At 43.0% G+C, this 16,550-nt stretch overlaps 1 protein-coding gene across 4 annotated transcripts in view; it reads left to right on the forward strand.

Moving 5' to 3' along the window:
- Window positions 1-16,550, forward strand: part of CD226 (CD226 molecule) — an 83,346-nt gene that overhangs the window by 57,781 nt on the left and 9,015 nt on the right. For all 4 annotated transcript variants that reach the window (XM_059139321.1, XM_059139319.1, XM_059139322.1 and 1 more), the window contains one exon: window positions 15,225-15,327. In XM_059139321.1, the coding sequence (XP_058995304.1) occupies window positions 15,225-15,327 (103 nt within the window). The remainder of the gene's footprint in view (window positions 1-15,224; window positions 15,328-16,550) is intronic.

A 16,550-nucleotide genomic window follows, 5' to 3' on the forward strand; every position in this document is an offset into this window, starting at 1 on the left:
CTTCATTTTAAGTGTTGACTCCACTCCTTCAGACGTATATACAAAATATTTTGTACCTTAAAAACAAAAATCAAAACCTTGCATTACAGAAATATTTTCTAAACGTGGCCAGGAAAAAAAAATAAATTTTTCTTTCAGAGACCAAGGCAAGGAAAATTTCTATTCAGAAAAATATCATAAAGAACCTTTTTCAAATAGAAAATAAGATCTTTTATATTATATGTTGAAAAAATAATTATAAACAAATTATAGAAAAATAGAGGTAACAAATTGTTAGAAGGCGTATTTAACTACATATTATATATATATATATAACTATATATTAAATATATTATAGTTATTTAACTATATATAATTAATAAAAATGTCTTTTACTTGTGTAGACGTGACTAAATTTCTTGCACAAAACGATAACATAAACTATAAACGATCTGAAGGTGACTGAATGTAATGGTCAGTATTGTTAGTGTCTCTGTGTTTTAGCCACTTGCAAAATGGCTTTTAGATATTTAAATTTGTCAGGTTAAAAGAATATCAATAGGGCTTTTTAGTAAAAAGTTATAATGGATGGAAAATGCCCAACTGTTGACTTTATGTTTTGGTTTAATTCCTTTTTAAAATAAATGTAAGTAAAGATTGAAAAAAAAATCAGATGGAAAGCAGAAATGGATCACTCACATTTGCTCTGATGTGATTTGATTATTTCAAGTCTTGAGGCTGTTTGGTCAAAAAATCAATGTAGGGATTAAAGCAGAGAGACAGGTATAAGATGTGGAGCAGATTTAATTTATTTCAACTGTCAAGGGAGAGGTGATTGTGACACAAATTTTATAAACTTCTCTGCGTTTTTTTGTTGCCTCCCATCAACTTCTTTTATAGGATCCAAAGGAGAGATTTTCATGACTGTCGTATTCTACACATGCACACACGCATACACACACACACACACACACACACACACAGGGCTCTTCCCCGTGCTTGTGTTCATCTTCAGATGAGTACCAGGTACTCAGAGGTCACCCAAGAGATGACCCAATGTCAACCAGTGTCCCCTATATCTAGTTCTTGACATGTTTTTGAACAGAGAGAGAGAGAGTGGCAGAAGCATGGCTTGAACCAAAGTTTCCTATTGACTATCTTTGCCGAGTGAAAAATATTTGTCTCCTGTCCTTTGCACTCAGGACCTGGGAAGTAGTTTGAAATAGCTCCAGACCAACTATTCTGAATTTGAACTTGTCTAGCCAATGGGGGCAAGAAACGAGGGGAACGTGAATACACTGACAGTGACCAAGATGGTTTGGGGCCCTTCATGTCCTCTAGACTGTCATTAATCATGAGAAAAGCATCTTAGTTTCCACCAAAAGAATTTGGGAAGCCTTTTGATAGGAGCTAAGTAATGGTGAGACCACCATTGTTGCAGCTGGTTATAAAAAGAAATGAAATCCGCTGTCTCAGTTTCCGGAGGAAACTAGTTGTGAACAAACTTCTGTTCACCACTGCTGAGCAGTATCATTACTCATGTCCTTGTCCGGTCTTCTGCCACCGATGAGGCCACTCAGCTGAACCACCAAGTTCTGAGTGATGATCAAAGTGGAGGAAAAAGAGTCGGAGAGGTAGCACAAAATATGCACGTGGAGGGGGGGGTGGAGGGATGAGGAAGTGGTGTGTGGGTGACTACAATCCAGTGACTAGGTCAGGACAGGGATTCGGAGTTTTGGGTTGATATAAACGGTGGGAGGTTCGATGAGGTGACGACTCGGTGCACTTCCAGATCTCACAGAAGAGCAATGGAAGCCACGATTGATTCTTGACCAAATGGCAAAATGGTATTCAAAGAGGTAAAATCGTTGGTGCAGAATTAGAAAGGGAAATTTGAGACGGAGGACACTAGCGGCGAGTCATTGGTAACAGTCAGCCTCTGGATGCCTCTATCACACGCTAGATCTTTGGGCACAAAACAGAGCCCACTCCAGACAGACAAATTGCAGATGGTGCCTCCTCTGGGCTGGCCAATTAGAAAAAGGTGCCCCATTCTTGGGGTTGCTGTGGCCCCCGAAGCTGGTGTGCAGGCTTGGTGGGGAACCGCAGTCTCCTTACGCACCTGGGCTGGCCCGGAGGTGACCTGGACAAGGGCAGAGAGGTTAGTCTGATCGGAAGGTCAGCTTGTGCTTGCCAGGGCCTTCCCAGTCACACACTCCCCTACTCGCTCCCCTCCGAGCCCCCCTGCCTGTTTTCATCACATTTACTTCCTTTCCTTTAGCGTTTTAGTCGAGTCTCCCCCATATTCACGATTTTTCCGCATTAGCCCGAACTGCTTCCCTGCCATCGAACCATTAAACATTTTGAATTTCTCAAACTTCTGTAACTTGGAAATATATACCCTTGAATCACTTAATAATTGCATCTGTTTGCCGTGGTCCAGACATTTACGTCTATGAAATTCCATGAAAAAAAAAAAGAAAAAGAAAAGAAATCACTTGAGATTAGGGATTATGGCATCTTTGCCTAGAGGAGTCAAAATATCTTTCCAGGATATTCTCAGTAAGTGTTCTCAACTGATTCTTTGTATGTTCGCATTTTTATCTATTCTAGTCTATTTATACATATTTTACTTTTGTTCTAAAGTGTGTCTGTTTTCTTTTCAAGTTTTCTAGCTAGGTTATTTCTAAGTTGTCTTCATCGACATTTAACATTTGCGATTTAGTGATTGCTGATCAAAGAAACCTAAACTCTGAGGAGATCAGTCACAATGTCTGGGGAGAAAACATTCATGAGTTTTGTTTACATTAATATCTTTCAAAAAGGCCTGTTTCCTTTCTTAACTTTATCTTTCTTGTTTTGCCTGTTTTATATAAATGGTGCATAATTGCAAGTCACCAGATCTTGTGGATGAGGTTTATAAATGAAAATTACAGAAGTATTCCTTGGGAAATCATGGGGCCACAGCCAAGGGACTCTTCCCATATGTTTCTTATGGAGGTATAGGGTTGACAAGCAGGTAGGAGCGCAGAGGAATAGGGTGCTTGCCTCTGCGTGGCTTGATGGAGATCGACTTAGGGACTCTGTGCTCCTGAGTTGGACCAGAAGAACATGGAGGAAGAGACATGAGCTTCATTTGTTTCTTTAGGCTTTAGTTTCCACTAAAATGCAACCAGTTCACTCCCAGATGATTTGGATTCCTGAACAGTGTCAGGTGTAGACAATAATTTTTTTTTTTTTTTAAGGATCCACTTATCCAGAACCTTCTGTCCCATCCTTATTAATTTATGATAGGTCTGACTATTATAGGCATGGGGGTTGTCCAAGCTGGGATGCACCGGAACATCAGGTACATTTATTTCCATGACATAGTGTGATGAACTTCAGCTTTTTAATATCTTCACCTACATAGAAAATGATGTTCCTGACAGTTCTTTATATAATAAGGACCACAGCATCGGAATCCAAAAGCACTGGTGTCACTGCTCACGAGAGAAAATAGCCTCTACTGAAATGGACCCACTATCATTTTCAGCTCAGTTTGTTAAGTTTTTAAAATTCTGTGTGATAACTGGATATCCGAATGAACCACACTGTTTCCAGCATCACAAGTGAGCTGATTACTCAATCATGGCCTATTGTGTCTCTGTGTCTTTACAGTCGCCTCTGCCCAAATCGGTTCTTTCAGGCGACACTGTGTTTAAAAAAAAAAAAAAAAAAAAAAAAAAAGGCAGCTAACTAGTTAGTTAGCTATTGATTTATTCATTTTTCCTAATGCACAGAATCCTGGGATGTTTGCCTGCAGTCATTTTTGTGTACATACCATGTTTGTGTAGCTAAACAAGGTAGGGGATGGAATAGTAATCATCACAAGTTAACATCAGAGCGAAGGAAATGCTGCAAGCCCGTCGCTGATGCTGTTACCCAGGAGTGTTGTGGATGGTGTTGCTACCTCGTGTTTGCACAAGGAGCACGAATTGTATTTGCTTCTCGCTCCTAGAAACAACGTCAATCAGAGAGCACCGAATCCTAGGGACAGCTTTTCTCTAAGCGAGTTTTTATCCTCACCTGAATTTCCAACACTTTTCCTGAAGTTTTCCTCACCCTAGAAACTTAAGAGTATAGCTAGGAATTCAAGTTCAGATAAATGTACTGATTTTCTTCCCCCTTAAAATCCATGTCGAGAGACCTGCCTAATGGACTCCAACTACAAAACAGCCTTTTATACTCTGTCATGCGTGGGATTTTTTTTTAATTTAAAGTATCTGGGAATTATGAACAGCTTGTGGTTGTCTTGGAGAGCCTTATTAGGGACTGAACATAGATGAGTGTGTGAAGTTTTCCCCAAAGGCGAGTAGAAAATTACTTAAAATTTAAAAAAAAATAGTTCTTCATCTAAGATTAATGGCCTTTCAGTCTTAATAGCGATTCTAGTTTTCAGTGTTAAGATTCAATTAGACAGCTTCTACAGACTTCAGCTGAAACATTTCAGACAAGCACTGACCTACTCTTTGACCAATATGGACAAGTACTAGGTGACAGAGGCGGTTTGCAGAGGACTATGTTATTTAAAAGGACAGCGAATGCAGAATAAACATAGACCTGTCATTTGTAGAGACACGTCTTTGAACCTCAAAGAACCTTAAAGTTTTTTACACTGAAATGATTCAGACTTTTTTTTTAAATTGAAGTATGGTTGACGTACAATATTATATTAGTTTTGGGTGTACAACATAGAGATCCAACAGTTACAGACATTATGAAATGCTTACCACAGTAGATGTAGGTACTGTTGGTCACCACACAAAGGTATTATAATATTATCCACTGTCATGCCTGTGCTGTATTTTTATGGTATGACTTATTGCTTTTATAATTAGAAGTCTGTACCTCTTAATTCTCTTCACCTAATTCATTCACCACCACTACCCCCACAACACAACTTTCCCCCCCAACCACCACCGGTTTGTTCTTCATATTTAGAAGTCTGTTTCTGTTGGTGGGTTGTTTGTGGTGTTTCTTAGATTCCACATGTAAGTGAAATCTTATGATATTTATCTTTTTCTGATTCAGGGATTTTCCAAAGGCATGTATTCAACAGAGTTATTTTGGATAGCTTTCTAAAAATAAATATACTGCTGTATTGGTTGACCACCCTCAAATTTATTTCTTGAATTAATTCACTTTCAATAGAACTCATAAGTTCTTTCTATATCTATTATCTATATCTATTATGATACTCCGTAATTCTTTAAAGGTAAGAGTCATGTTTTATTTGACTAACCCACAAGAAGTGATTCTTTCTTCCAAAAATACAAGGTGGAAAAGCAAATCGTATCTATTGGATTGACGGGGACCGAGGAATGCCTTTAGCTGGGTGAATAGTGAGTGAACTGAAAAATCCTTATTATTACTACGATGGACGTGGCAAATGCCGAGTAGATACTGAGATGCGGAGACCGTATTAACGAAAGGCTGGGGCGTCCCCCCCCCCCCCCCCCCCGCCCAGGAAGCTCAAGGGCACGGTACGCGCGCAGATGACCTCAAATGGGGACCGCATAGGAGACAAGCTCCCAAATATGGAAAAATACAGGCTTGCAAAGGAGAATTATTATTATCAGTAATAATGATGATGAGAATGCGTCTTCAGTTTTTCATGCCTTCTACGGAGTGCTGGATAAATTCTGCACTTTTTAATTTGCATGTGTGTGTGCGCATTTGTAAATGAAGGTGCCTGTGAGCATTGGGTAGGAGGAGCGATGAGCCCCCTGCCACAAGTCCAGCTTCAGTAAGGGGCTGGGGTGTGTGGGCACTTTTGTCCCAGACACTTCAATCGACACAGGTGGCTTAGCATTGATGTTTACTACTGTCTTTTCTTCCTGATTCAGTAAAGATGAAGTCCAGTCCTTCAATTCCTACTTTAATCATTGGCTTTTTAAATTTAAGATGTTATTTATTTAAGAGAGAGAGAGAGAGAGAGCATGAGGGGGCGAGGGCCAGAGGGAGAAGCAGACTCCCCACTGAGCGGCCCTTCCCCCCCGAGATGGGACACGATCCTGGGACTCCAGAATCATGACCTGAGCTGTAGGCAGTTGCCCAACCAACTGAGCCACCTAGGCGCCCAGTCATTGGCTGTTTTTGGAGAAGGAGAGATCAGATGGGTAGTTAAACTAGAGCACAAAGAGGCAGGTTTTGTTTCTGACAGCCGGGGATGGCTTTCACATCTTTGTAGAGCACTTAGTAAACATTTTTTTTTTTTAATAAAATGAATTAAAATGGAATAGACTATAGACTTTCGTAACACATTTATATATAGGTTTTTATAAATGGCAAAGAGTTTGAATTTTGAAGATTTCTGAGGGCCCAAGGGAAAAGTTATAAGTAGGAATTGTAAGAATTAAGTGTCACAGGCCTTTGTCTTGGCCGCTATATGACACATTCATTATGGTGCTTATAATTGCACCGGTCACTCTAAGAATTTACTGATAGTTATTCATTTAGTTGTCATAACTCTATTGTTACCTATACTTTATGAATGAGCAGAGTGGGGCATGGTGAGGTTGAGCAACTTTTTCAAGGCTTCATGGTTAGGGAGGAGAGGGGCTGGGATTCACTGCAGGTCGGGAAGGCTTCAGAGTTGCTCTTCTTAACCGCGGCGGGCTATCACTGCTCCAAGTGAAAGAAAAAAGTCAGTGCTATCGTCAACAGATGCATCACAGGAGAAGCTGGCTCTGGAGAGTTCCATAGCCTTGTCCCCCCAACCCCGCTTCCCCCCTTAGGTACATAGACTTCAAACTGACCCAATGTCTAGAGTGAGTGTAGGCAAAGGAATGGGGGTTTGATCTCCCACAATTTTCTTCCAGCTCTGCGTGCTTGGTGAGGCTTGCGAGGTCATCACAGGTGCTGTGGGGTTCTCCCGTGACTTGTCTCCCCTGACTTGTCCCCTTTCCTGGGGCCAGTGGGCAAAGTCAGGTAGCAGGTGTTTGGGTCTGGAGGGAAGTGCTGGTGGCTGATGAGGTCAAGTCCACACCAGGAACAGATGAGGGGAGGGTCAGGAGTAACCTCTGGACAAAGGAGGGTCCAGGCTCTTGCTGGGAGAACTGTTGATCGCTGAGCTCTCGCATGGCTTCTCGGCTTTGCAAAGCACCTGTCCCCCCACCCAGGTTGGTGCCAGATCCACCCGCTAAACTCTCTCCTTGTGGGGAAGTCCACTCCCTTGAGCAACTAGCTGGGAATCTGCTCTAAGTTTTCAGGCACAACCTTCTTCCGTCTTATGTTCCTCCTTCCTCTGGAATCCTGCTCTCACTCCAGTTCTTGTAGATATAACTGGCCTCCCTCTTGTGCTTGTGAAGACCCGCGAACCCAGAACCAGAGTTACAAGCCAGCAGAATTCTAGTTCCTCACCCTCAAGGACAGGGAGGGCTTCACCCCCAAAACCTCCTAAGAAAAAGGAAGCTTTATTTTTGATATTAAGATATCCTGAATAGCTATATTCTCTCATATTTATGGATCCTGATATTGAACGGCTGAATACATAAACGATTTAAGTAGTACGCTATGCCTGCTGTGCTTTATTGCATGGCAGAAATGTTTTTATCTTGATTTCAGTAGAGCGTCTGAAAAATTTCCCATTCTGTCCTCATGGATACACATAATAGTGACACCGTAGTGTAGAGTTACACTTGGTTAAACAACAGTAATAACAACAGTGTGTTGGGGAATTATAATTAGAAGGACGATCTCCTTCTTCCCCAGAAAAGTGCTCTATAAAAGAGAAAGAAAACAATTTTATTATTAAGTAAGCATTAAATCAGAATTGTGATATGTAGCACAGGCAATCTGCCAAGAGAGTGCAAAGACAGGAATCTCACCTTTTATGGGGCCAGGCAGATAGGACCCACTGCTAACATGTTCTCAAGGTAAACAAGAACTAGTCCCCAAAGAAAAGGTCTTGACAGCACCATTTGTCACACAGAATTGAACCTGACTTCACCTGGTAATTAGGATAACCATCTGCGTTAGCTAGTTGGCTTTATCTAAAGAAAAATGAGCTTCTTACCCCATCACGCCAAGAAGTACTTTCCCACCTTGGAGCTTAGGATCCTACCCTCCCGCAGAACTAGGAGCTCTCTTTCCTGATGATTGCATTCCCAAAGAATGGCTTGGATTTTCGACAGCAGAAGAATGCGAAGCAAGATCAGCAGAGGTAAAAGGCACATGGGGCAGAGTCCGAAGGACTGACTGAGTTCCCAGAAAGAAAGCAGGTGTTCAGAATAAGGCACATGGTTTGTATAAATAGCGTAGACACAGTAAACCATCCTAACAGCTAGAGAGTGGCAGAAACACTCCAAAAATCCAGGTCCCTGCACACCAGCCAGCGGCCAACCTTGCATGCAGGCCTTTCGAAGGACAGCTGTCTCTGGGCTGCCCCACTAACTCTTTCTCTTTTTTGCATACTCAATTCACTATGAAAGTGAGCAAGAGTTGTGTGGTTCTTGACATTCTGACTTAGGGTGCAAAAAACTGTCTCCTTTAAATAATATGTGTTCATGAAAGTTGAGGTTCATGAAAATACAAGAAATGTAACATGAGACAAGGAACACTTGGGTGTAAAGATGATTCCATCTAAAGGGGATGGAGTCGGCCGTGGACGTTTTCTCATCAAGTGAACCAAACCAGAGGTGTTCACCATCCCTGTGGCCCTTATGCTGACCTGGATACCCTGGCCATGTGCCAATTACAGTCCATAAAGACACCAGAAAATGGAGCCAATGCAGCCACCCTATATCGAGTGGGTAAGCAATATGGTCTATCTTAGACTATGTGTATCTCAACTGATATAACACTTTTAAGTGTTTAAGTCATTGGGAAATATTTTCCATCAATAGAGGCAATATCAGTATAACTAAAGTCATACGCTGGCTTGGAAACTTGATTCTCTTGATTCTCTCAATCCAAACGATTGTCCTGGTTTTCTCCAGGACAATCGTTTGGATTCGCTTGCATTTCTGTTTCTGTCCTCTTATGCTTCTGTTTCTCGTGTTTATGGCTTAGATTTTCCTGTGTGCCGTAGGTTTCTCAGTTAAAATCCGATAATACTTTTATTTTGAGGGAGAGGAGTTAATCCTCACTCAGAAGCAAGATTAGAGGCTGATGTCATGATTCCTTAATTCTCTGAAAATAATTTATTCACTAGGCTCTTCTTGCTATAAAACAGGGCATGTTTTCTGAAATACAAAGAGTATAAAATTGATTTGCACAAAGCAAGTTGACCTTTGCAAACTTGGAAGAAGATTGCTGTATCAGTACCCACTTGTTGTGTATTTCAGGCATACAGGAAAGTGCAGCAGACTTTATAGAATGGGGTACCATTATATCCGGCAGTCCTACAAAGCGGCAAAGAGCTGATACACATTTATCAGTGCTCCCCTGCCTGTCCCCAGGAGGCTGTGTCTAGCTGCGGGAGCAAGCTTCCTGCTCCACATGACTAGTTCCACATGAAAAGAATACAAATGAGTTATTTTTTTTTAACCCTGATTTGAATGCATGCATACAAAGTAGAAGTATACTATTAATAATTGACAGATGACATGGTGCTTAAAATATTAGGCAGCTCTGTATGCTTCATCTAAACCCCATAGACATGCTTGGGCCGATTTTATCATCGTTTTGCCGTTGCCAAAAAAGTGTTTGCAAGATCAAGTGTCTCATATGAGATCTTCCAGGGAAAAGAATTAAAAAGTAGGACTGGGCCCCAAGGTTTCCCTCCTCTTTCTCTGTTTTGTCGGCAACTCCGTGTCTAATGTGGGACAAAGGTGGGATATATACGTTACGTAGTGATCATAAATTAGGATCGACCTGATAATAGTGTGTTGGCTCGCCTCTGTCTACCCGGTGGGAACCCACATGCTGTGTATATTCTGTCTACACAGAATGAAATCTAATGGTTTTGCTTCTCTTTATAAGGAGGTAAGAAAGCAAGAGGAATTGTAACGGGTATCCCGCATGCGGGGCTGGCGAGAGGCTCAGGACCTGTGCGGTTTTCCCGCATGTCGTTTGGTCCCGATGTGCGGGTTCTGAGTCCCTCAGCCTCCTCACTGCCTAACCCACCTCCCGCCGTAATACAGGATAAACAAGGGATGTTAACGCCTGCTCTTGCCCGCCTGGTTCCCGCGGAAGGACCTGGCATCATTTCTATCGTGGGCCTTTCTAAAGGTTTATAACTCAGCCATAAATACTTGTCACTGGCAGGAATGTAGCCTGGAGGGTGGCCGTCTGGGAGTAAATTATTCATTTATATATCTCACTGACATGCTTTAAATTGTTTTAACTATATTTATCTTTTTTGATGGGAGGGAAAATAATGGCTTTCTGGTTCACGACACTTTTGTCCTCCTATGAATCAAGACAGCATTGGGATGAAAATGAAAAAAAAAAAATCAGCAAAAAAGTGGCTGCTGAGAACACACAATAATTCTTTCTTTAAGAGAGGGGCTTGAGGGCTGACATTACTCAGCCTAAGATCTATTCGCAGAATTTAGGCAAAAGTGAGTGTTAGGAACTATTGATCGACTCCCGAAGCAGGCCCTCTCTTTGCTTTTCCTTTTTGTTTTAAACCAGGCGGGGCCCAGCGAGCTGTGGCTACACCGGCCTGGTTCCTGGGACTGACGATTCCTGTGCATCGTCCCAGGAATGGGGCGATGGGGCCGGGGAAAGGAGTGCAAAGCAGGTTCGGCTCGGCCGGAGGTTCTAGATTGCAGCGTCTTTGGAGTGGGAGTGACCCTCCACGGGACACCCCTGCCTCTACCCTTACTTCCTGTGGGAAAACGCTCCTTCCGTGTGTGTTTTTAACTTGCTCGGGGCCTTCCAAGACCACGTAAGCTCCACCTGTGGGGCACTGGGCTATACTAAAACGTACCATCTCCGCCCCTGGTTCCTTTCACAGAACTCCTGAGCTCTCGTCATTTCCTAAGTAACAGGGGTGCTAGAAGCATCTTTTGCTACAATATTTGGTCTTAGCCTCCAGTTCCTGGCAGAAGAGCTTTTAGAAGCCTTGGAATCTCCAGAGCGATGAGGGTCTTTTTGTGAGCTCAGGAGGCAGCTGGTGGCTGGAAGCGCCGGGAGGGCTTCGGGATGGGGGCCGGGGCCCGAGGAACCAGCCGTGGGATGGGGGGGCTGGGTCTTTAAGCCCCTGGGGGCCGAGAAAGGGAAGAGGGGCTGGGGTCGAATGAATCACCAGTGGTCAATGATTTAACTAGTTGTGCCTGTGTAATGGGGCCTCCAGAAACCCCCCAACTGACAGGGTTAGAAGGTTTCTGGGATGCCCAGTGCATGGGGTGTAGGGAACGTGGCCCGTCCCTAGAGAGCGTGGGAGATCCGTCCCGACTCCCTGTCCTCATCAGCTTGCCAGATTGGTGGTTCCAGGGCTGTGTCTTTTCCCATAAGCCAGTGATAGTAAGTAAAGGGCTCGGCTGAGTCCTGCGAGCTGTTGCAGCAAATGATCGAACTTGAGATGGTGGGAAGCTTGGATGTATCGCCGGTTGGTCCGTCAGGGACGGGGGGCCTGGATCTGGGATCGGGTCTGAAGCGGGAGGAGGGAGGCGATGTTGTGGGACTGAGCCCTTCCCGGGGGTCTGGGCCCACTCGGGGGAAGTGAGTGTCCGCAGCCTCGTGAGTAGAGAAGCAGTTTTGCTCTAGTCGGTGTTTTTCTTCAGGAACCCAGTTCATTTTACGTGCCATTTCATTCAATGCTAGTGTATGGCTTGACATACTATGTGTTAAAAGATGTATAAATATAAGGAGATCGGACGCCAGCAGGTCAACATTACTAGAAGAAGTTAAAAGGAGGTAGCATGTTTGACATTGAAGGATACATTTAAAATTTGGATTTTTAATTGAGTGTGACACAGATAACCAGTACATTTCAGTGGTTTCTACTTAATTCTGTTTAACTGAAGTTTAATAAGGAATGCCATCTTAATTCTTAAGGATTCTGGATATACTTCTACAAAAGACATGATCTACGCCTTGTACTTGAAATATCACCACTAAAATTTGTCACATTATTATGTTTTAAGCATGTGGACCCTTACGCTTTTATGCTATGTTTTTTTTTTTTTTTTTTTTTTCTAATTAACAAAAGAGCAAGAAATCCTTTAGAAAGTTTGGAAAGTACCAAAAAGCCAAAAGACAGAGTTGCTTTTAGTTCCCCTCCCCGGAGATGATCACGTGGACATTTTGGCGTTTGTGCCCTCGCAGACGCTTCTCCCATTAAGGCCGACACTTGATGGAGATGTTACAGCACGTGCAGTTGCCGGTGCTGGTTCTGAAGTTTTACTTCACTTTGTAGTCTGAAGTCAGGAGTCTTCCATGTCGTTGGAATTCCCTACACACAACAGCCAAGTGTCTATAGCCAAGGTTTTCAAGGAATGGGCCTCAGGTCAGCCACATAGATGGTGCACGGGAGCTGCAAATGCAGACCCACTGGCACCTTCTGGATCAGAGGTTCGGGGGGGGGGTGCCCCCAAATCTGTGGCTTCGCAAGCCCGCAGGGGATGCAGATGCAAAGTGAGTTTGAGAACGACAGCCGGGTCGTCTTGCTCTTAGTCTACTGGAGGGAGATGAGGATTTTCTTTTTGCTGTTCTAAGTGTTTTACAGAACCCTATGTTCACATTTCTGAGCACTTCTTTAGAATAAAGTAGTTAATTGAATGTGTAAGCACCTAGTAAAAGGGTGTGACACAGAGACCGAATTCCTTCCCGATGCAGCTGGGGTAGTTTCTACTCCTCCAGAGAGAGCTCGAGATGCTCTGTCTAACCCCAGTCTGCCTCTTACACAAGCTTGTTCTTCATGTGCTTTTCCATAGTAAGTTATTTGTATCTTTCGTATTGTCTTCTGTAGCCTTCTCTTCTTTAGAGAGAGAGAGAGAGAAAGAGAGTATCTGTGCTAGTGGCAGGGGGCAGAGGGAGTGGGAGAAAGAGAATCCCAAGTAGGCTCCATGCTGGGGGCAGGAGAGGGGGCTAGATCTCAGGACACTGAGATCATGACCTGAGCTGAAATCCAGAGTCAGGCCGCACCCAGATGCCCCAACGGCTTTTTTTTAAATAGCAAGGATGTGTTAAATATACTTTTTTTTTTTTTTTTTTGTCTTGACATGTTGCTTGTGATCATTATAACTACAGATGTTTTTCAACTCCCCTGGTCAACCCTATATATGTATTTTTATGCCATTTCTCATTCCGGAGATTAAATAATACTTACTTATATTTTCTTCTAATGTTTACATGAAGAATTTAGAACTTTAGTCTATCCAGTTCGTTTTTTTTTTTTTTTTTCTTTTACCGTAGCAAATGTCTAAATAACATTTTTAAAAGTGGTTAAACAGTTTTTCCCGGAGTACTGTCGGTGAATATTTTAATCATACCTTTCGTTTCCTCACCATGATTGCCTGTTTGATTTTACCTTAGCATCTGTGATATTCAAATTATTTCAGTACAGCAAGCGTGGTCCTTTTATAGTCCTGTGTTACAGTGCGAAATAATTTCAGGTATTTTGTTCAGTTCTTTTTTATAATGTACTAAGAATTTAAAAACCTTAATTTCTTATTTGACAGGGAGAAAATTTCATTGTTCCTTTTGTAGGAGTGGTTCAATGTATTTTTGTTCTGAATAAATTTAGCTTTCCCTTTCTCCATCATATTTGGACAAAAGCCATTCTTAGACTGTATGTACAAAGTCTCTAAAGTTCATGCATTTTTCTACTTTTCTTCCCCTAATAGGTTCAATGAGTTTGAAAAATGAAAATAATGTTTATTACTTGACTTAGTTTCACTTTGTACAAAAGGACGAGTGGATGTAGACTTGGAGTTCTTATCATGAAAAAAATTGCAGCTAAATAATAGGTCAAGAAGGAAGAAATAATCTGAGGGAAAGAGCAGGGAGAACCCAATGAAAAGCATGATTTTCAGGTTGCCAGAGGATTGCAGGCCGCATGGGAATTACAGAACAAGCATTGGGCTTCACTCTCAAGGTTAGAGGGAGGTCGTGCTGCTCATATGCCACAGCCTGGCCCCTCTCGCTTCAGAAGGGTTGTTGCTCTAGTAGTTCATCACTTATTTGAATATTACCTCATGGGAGTCTCAACCACAATTCTGTGATGTCATTAGAACTTTTGTCATTGTCATGGCTTGACAGATGAAGAAAGGCATCAGAGCGGGGGAAGGAACTGGCTGGAGGTCACACAGCTCAGGAGCGACAGAATCCGGGAGAGAACGGCCGATTTCCAGACCATTGTTCTTTCTGCTTAAGCACTCCATCGGAGTAACCGATGTTTTCTGATTACATTTTATCATTAACTCGGATTGAGTAGGAAATATTTCTTAAATTCTACTTTTAAAATTATACCATTGTGTGAATGGGCTTCATAGATCAGACTTAAAAAGTAACCTTCATTTGTGTACTCTTGATAGTTATTTTTTTTTCTACAAAAGATTTTATGTATGTGATTGGGAGCTCCTTAAGGTGAAGGGATGTCACATGCACACAAGGGATATCAAACATGCACTCTTTCTATTCTTGTTGTTTTTTGGATTTTTAACTAAAGTCTAGTTGACCTACAAGATTTAATGAGTTTCGGGTGTCCAGTGCAGTGACTCAACAATTACATCCATTGTGGAACGTCACCACGAGAAGTCTCGTTACCGTCTGTCACCACGGAAGGTCATGACAACACTGTTGACTGTATTCCCTGTGCTGTCCTTTTCATCCTTGTGACTCCTTTACTTTATAACTGGAAGTTTGTATCTCTTAATCCCCTTCCCCTACATATTTATTTTTTTAGAGGTGGGGAGAGGGGGAGGGGAAGAGGGAGAGAGAGAATCTGAATCAGGCTGCACGATCAGAGCGGAGTGGGACGTGGGGCTCGATCTCATGGCCCGGGGCCGAAATCGCCAGCTGGATGTTTGACCCTCTGAGCCACCCAGGCGCCTCTCCCTTCATCTGTTTACTCTTGTTCTTCTTAAGGGGTTAAATTTAGCTGAATCAAGGAACTCATCAAAATCTGTGCGAGGTCACAAATATTTAGAAGACTCTAAAGTAAAGATTGTCTTCTTCCCTTCGTCTCGTCGTGTTTGTTCATTGGATTGTTTTGAATTGTTACTTTGATTAATGTTCCTTTTCCTCATTTTCCACCATTTTTTCTGGCTTTAGCTGAATTCCCAATTCCCACCATATTTTTTTCCTCCTAGGTAAAACTGATAACCAATACACTCTCTTTGTGGCCGGAGGGGCAGTTTTATTGTTGCTGTTTGTTGTTCTAATTACCACGGTCACCGTCATTTCTTCTAAGAGGTGAGTATTGCAGCTCATGCTGAATCTTGGCTCCCCTGAGTCATGCTGATGTGGGGGGCTCTCTGTTACTAACCCCGTAGTTGGCCAAGCTGCCTCCGCACTCCCATGCAGAGTTTTGGGTGTTTTTCTGACCCAATGAAGGAAGCAGTTGCGGTGATACCAGAGGAGAAAGCTAGAGTAGTTCATTTAAGAAGTAGGAGGAGCTGCTCCTGTGTTAGCAAAGCTTTCATATTCTGGGCAGTCAGCTGCTGGGACCTCTGCCGCGTCAGCCCTGCCCTCTGTCGTCCTCCTCCTGCAAGGAGAAGAAGGTATTGGGTGAGAGGTGGGGTGTGTGCGTGTGTGTGCGTGTGTGTGCGTGTGTGTGCGTGTGTGTGTGCGTGTGTGTGTGTGTGTGTGTGTGAGGAGAGGGGAGTGGGAGGGGATATACTGAGTGGGGAAGACCAGGGCTGAGCAGTAATAATGCCCTCATCAAACATCTGGTGCGACAGTCGCAAACAAGGCGCGATGGAACACACATTCTCTTAAACAAACAACATACTTTATAAGGTTGTTCAGTGTCTGCGACAAGCAACGTAGAAGCTACTCCTAAAAAAATTATTGAGGAAGAGGGGTGTGTTGGAAGGGGCTACATTAGAGAGAGTAGGTGACCACGGGCCTCTACTACAGTTTCCTACCTTGTACTGTCTGTGGCACTCTTGGGAACTTGCTGGAGTGTTCTGGGTTGACTCTGCCCTGTCTTGCTGTCTCATGTTCACCAACTCACATGTCTAGGAGTTTGTGGTAATATTAGCTGTAATCATACTGAATTAGAATTACTCTTTATTCTTGTGTTCTAATGAAAATGCTCTTTTGTTAGCAGAGGGAAGGAATACATCCACCTCTTCTCTTGCATCCCAGCAGTATTACCAAACACGTACTCTCTCGCACACGCACGCACCACACTCACATTGCACATGCATGCGGATTAATAGGCTATCAGGTAGGTTTCTCTATCTCGTCTCCATATCCCGGCCTCACCTCTCTGGAGCTGGTATTACAGCTCCCGGGGGTGAGTCACTGCTCCCAAACTGCTGCGGGCCTCCGCTGTCTCCTCTCTTTCTTCCAGACACATCTGACTTTTCCTGGTTGCTCTTCTGAAAGCGAGTCTGACGGTGTCCTTCCTGTTTAACACCTTCTCTTGTCTTCCTGTTGCCCCGAGAATAATGGTAAAACTCATGAACCCG

Source organism: Mustela lutreola, chromosome 11 (assembly GCF_030435805.1).
Source record: "Mustela lutreola isolate mMusLut2 chromosome 11, mMusLut2.pri, whole genome shotgun sequence".
In the NCBI taxonomy this organism is placed as follows: Eukaryota; Metazoa; Chordata; class Mammalia; order Carnivora; family Mustelidae; genus Mustela; species Mustela lutreola.